Raw genomic sequence first — 4,628 nt, forward strand, 5'->3', positions numbered from 1 at the left:
TTTGTGGCTCCAGTGCCACATGGACTCAATTAATGTGAACTGCACCTGAGGTTTTGACTACATGTCCACCTCTCTACTTTCTTGATGAGGTGTCTTCCTGACTGACAAGTAGGGGTGAATAGAGAGTTGAGGACCTCTTACTGTCGATCAGGTTACAAGCATGGCTCTAAGGTCGGAGGTCTCTATTTGTCTAAACAATCTTCAATGATAATTTTACTCATATCCATGAGACTGAAATAGTCCCTCAAGCCTTAATAAACTGATCTGACTAGACCTAAGGGGATATACAACACAGCAGTCCCAAGACAGCGACCACGGAACCAACTTTCTTCTTATATACAAAAGAGTTATGGCACAAACTTACGTACAAGAGATTGAATTTCTCAAAATGATTTTATTTATCAGATTTGGAAACAGATTTGCATAAACCCCATTATTGAGATGTTTTGTGCTTAACAACATTCAAACTGGACATCATTGAGAGCGGTGTCATCTCCACGTCCTTGTCGTCCTTCTACTTTGGTTTTGATACCGCAGATACCATTTGGGCAAACTCCACTCCATCCTCCATAATTTCCCCAGGTGCCACCATTTCCTTTTATAGTACTGTAATCTGAGCATTGCATCATGAGGTTGTTGGCGGCCGTGTCATCTCCATTACCTTGCGGTTTCTCAACTTTCAAGGTAAAACTTATAAAATTTCCAGTGGGACACCATGAAACGGTAGTCCAGTCACCCCAACTGCGGAGAAAGAAAATATTTAGCCGGTTGTTGATTATCCTCATGTTAAATGTTTACCATAATAATGTCGCCTTCTCTCACAAGAACATGTATGTGCACACATGAAACAGAAGACAGTGAGGGGCGATTGGAAAGACTTTGCCCTTTGCTGCGCTATAATCCCTTGTGTCAGTACTTTACTCATCTGGAACTGAGAAGTTATTATTTCCCATTCTGATTCTGACTTAACACCTTTTCTCATCTCCTTCTTGTTAAATGTCTTCACAGTTCTAGCTCTGGTCTTTACATGAGTATGGTATAGTCACAATGTAGGATATAGTCAGCATTACATTATAGGAGCTTGGGTAATTTTTAGATGGGTTTATGTAGTCGGGCAAAATAGCAATATTCAAAAACAAACGTATATAGATCTACCTTGAGATTCCCGGATACATTCCTGGATTGACAAGGAACTTCCCACAAAGAAAGGAAAAGTAGCAAGACAAAGGCTCGCTTACCCGGGTTTAGCGTTCCCATATCTGGGGAAAGTCCCACTCTGTTCAGTCCAAGAAAGCATGACAGGGAATTCTCATTGGGGCCTCCAATATGATAGAGTTGCTCCCACAGGTAGATAGATTATCAAGTATATATATATATATATATATATATATATATATATATATAGCTTGAGAAAGGTTCTCTGTTGAACCGAAACGTCGCTCACTTGAGGTGAATAAATCCACCCTGTTTCATCTACTCTGAAGTCCTGGGACCATTACTGCTTTCTATGGTTTCTCTCTATTTAAGTTGGGGAATTGATTCATCCCCTGGTGACGAGCACATGGCCTGATATATAGGTTTGCTGGAGTGCTGTGTTCATCTGTATCTGGACTGTATATATATATATATTACAGTACGGGACAGTTGTCCGGCAGCGAGGCAGGGACTCCTAGCATCGTACATAACTATGATGTTAGGAGCCTGGCTCACTGCAGTGTGTTCGGTCCGGGTCTTCCGGCCGAAATACGTTCCGTCCATTACGGACGTAATGTGCTCGTGTGAATCCAGCCTAATACTGACCTCCTTGCTTGAACTTGATGGACATGTGTCTTTTTTCAACCATACTATGTGACTATGTAACCTAGAGGACAACAGCACCATAAATGATTGAGGAGGTGTTAAGATTTTGTCAGGACCCATGATCTTCAAGCCATTCCTCTGGTTGAAAATGATGTCTAAGTTTCTGTTCTTCAACTTAATTGAGGGAATGGGAAGACTGGGTGGAGACTGATATAAGCTTCATAACCCAAGACAAAGATCTGTTAGGACAATTGTATAGACTTACTCTCCTTCGGAAGATGTAATTGTGTCCACAACATATGTGCTTGATTCATGAGTACAATATAGTTTAATTCCATTCAGGGCTGTGTCATCTCGCTTAGATCCAAGTGGCGCTTCCACCTAAAAATAAACAGATGGTGGTGTTCATATCAATTCATAGCTTTATAGTACACATGAAAACCGTAAATGCATAGAAAACAAGCCAGTAGTTCATCCACCAACTATCTCTCCTGACGTCCCACCATAGACAGTCATCGATCTACACCCTAAAACCACATATTATACAAGTGCTTGTTATTATCAGGTCAGGAATACATTTGAATATGTTAGTTTTGAGAACCCCTCCCCCCATTTTTTATATCATGAGTAGGGGGGATATTTCCTGCGGACTCTGACCAGCACCACGATCAGCTGTTATATTAGAGTCATTAACATGAATGATCACCATTGATTTCAGTTGATGCCATCTAGGAAGCCGCCACAGTTATCTCAGTTTCCTAATAAAACATTTGACAAAACCCTTTTACTTTACCTTTAAGCTGAATCCTCTTGCGGAGGTTGAAGGAGGACATCGCTGTAGAATTCCCCAGTCACCCCAGTTGCCACCATTATTAACTAAAATTAAGTTTCCGTAGGTCGATGCTGCCTGTATTAGCAATGATACTAAAACTGAGGACCACATCTTCTGGAGCGAAACGTCTGATCAACGTCACACAATCGGATCAATGTGAATGAAGCTGTCAATTTCCAGCCTGAATTTATAGCCTGGATATAGGAGACGTAGGGGATTTTTTTTTTCCACTGGACGCTTTCTTACCGGAAATACTTTCCCTAGTACAAATTAGAATAGTTTAGCTAAATATTTACTTAGTGAAATTCTGGGAAGTCACCCAAAAAATTTGTGAGGTTTCCATTGTCAATAGAGATAATAAGCAGATGAGATGTCTGGTTTGCGCAATATTTGTAGACGTTGCTTAGAAATAAATGGACTATGGTAAGCTATTGCAGTATTTCTCGGAGGCATGAGAATGACGAAAAAAAGTTACGGAAATTGAGGTGTTACTTACAAACAGGTTGTTAGCAAATGCTTCATACGACTGATCAGCAAAAGTTATTAACCCCTTACGGCTCATGCACACGACCGAGTGCGTCGTCCGAGTCCCGTCAGTGATCCGAGGAAAAATAGGACATGTTCTATCTTTCCTCGTATCGGAGACTCGGACCCGCTAAAGTGAATGTGTCCGTGAAGACGATCGGGTGCCACACGGATGCCGTCAAATACAGCCTGAGTGGCACAACGGTCGTGTGCGAGGGACCTTAGTGACCAGCATATTTTAGGCTTTAAAGACCAAAGCATTTTTTTTTTCTGTTTTTCCATCGTGGCATTTAATGAGCTATAACACTTTATTTTTCCATCGACATAGCTGTTTGAAGACTTTTGTTTTGGGGGATTAGTTGCCACCATTTTGGGGTACATATATATATATATTTTTTATTAACTTTTATGAATTTTTTTTGGGGAAAGAAACAGCAATCCCGACATTGCTCTACGCGTGGTAAATTTATGTCGTGCGGTAATAACATGTTACCTTTATTCTATGGGTCGGTACAAGTACGACGATGCCACATATGTAGAGGTTTTTTTATGTTTTACGACTTTTTGCACAATAAAAACACTTTTGAACTGAAATTATTTGTTTTTGCATCGTCGCTTTCCGGGATCCGTATTTTTTTTTATTTTTCCTTCAATGTAGTGATATGTGGGCTTGTTTTTTGCGGGACGAGACGTAGTTTTCATTGGTACTTTTTGAGGGTACATGGGACTTATTGATTAACTGTTATTCTTACTTTTCTGGGGGGCAATATAAAAAAATAGCAATTCCGCAATCGTTTTTTTGCAGCTTTTTTTTTTACAGTGTTCACCTTGCAGTTTGAATGACATGTTATCTCTATTGTTTGGGTCATACAGTCGCGGTGATACCACATATGTGTACTTTTATTTCTTTCTTACACTTTTACTAAATAAAAACACTTTTTACTTAGTGACCACCTTGAAAAGGTGCATTGCCTCAAAGTCACCGTCAACTTCAAGATCTAAGATGATGTCATTCCCAAACATTTGGCCTCAACCTTTCTCTAGAATTTTGTGTTTTGTTTCCCGAAGAATTTGTGTGTTTCACTTGTCCAAGTGGATTCACTGAATTCAGAATATCTGCATGCTAAAGCTCCTGAGGCCAGGGGAGTACTTGGGTCGACTAACTTATCACAGTGGAGGTTACATTTTTCTTATTATTATATGTATATCTGTATTTTTAAGGGGTTGTCCCAGTAAACACATTAGGATATGCCATCAATGTCTGATAGGTGGGGGTCGCTGATCGCTAGAACAAAATGACAACAGCATTAAGAAATCCATCCCTCTTCTTCTCCTCTCTACCTCTCTTGGCTTTATTCGGGGCCCCTATGGCTGGCCATTATAGTAGAGTTTCTCAACCTTTTCGGACTCAAAGAACCTGTGGAAAAAAAACATTTCCTCAGGGCCCCCCTACCAAAAATTGTTCTTAAAA

At 40.2% G+C, this 4,628-nt stretch overlaps 1 protein-coding gene across 1 annotated transcript; it reads right to left on the bottom strand.

Moving 5' to 3' along the window:
- Window positions 1–374: 374 nt before the first annotated feature.
- On the bottom strand, window positions 375–2,807 carry VMO1 (vitelline membrane outer layer 1 homolog). The gene is made up of 3 exons (XM_075847310.1): window positions 2,594–2,807; window positions 2,066–2,181; window positions 375–741 (listed from the first exon to the last, which is right to left on the bottom strand). Exons 1-3 carry the CDS (start codon window positions 2,741–2,743, stop codon window positions 453–455), a joined length of 555 nt encoding a protein of 184 aa, XP_075703425.1. The 5' UTR covers window positions 2,744–2,807; the 3' UTR covers window positions 375–452.
- Between the last annotated feature and the right edge of the window lie 1,821 nt (window positions 2,808–4,628).

Source organism: Rhinoderma darwinii (assembly GCF_050947455.1).
Source record: "Rhinoderma darwinii isolate aRhiDar2 chromosome 3 unlocalized genomic scaffold, aRhiDar2.hap1 SUPER_3_unloc_11, whole genome shotgun sequence".
NCBI classification, from domain to species: Eukaryota; Metazoa; Chordata; class Amphibia; order Anura; family Rhinodermatidae; genus Rhinoderma; species Rhinoderma darwinii.

Bases quoted from the DNA above. Each gene is read 5' to 3' on its own strand.
- VMO1 (XM_075847310.1), bottom strand. From the start codon at position 2,743: ATGTGGTCCTCAGTTTTAGTATCATTGCTAATACAGGCAGCATCGACC. The intron at 2,182-2,593 runs GTAAAGTAAAAG...GTTTATTTTTAG, and splicing joins CAAGAGGATTCAGCTTAAAG to GTGGAAGCGCCACTTGGATC. The intron at 742-2,065 runs GTAAGTCTATAC...CTTTCTCCGCAG, and splicing joins ATTACATCTTCCGAAGGAGA to TTGGGGTGACTGGACTACCG.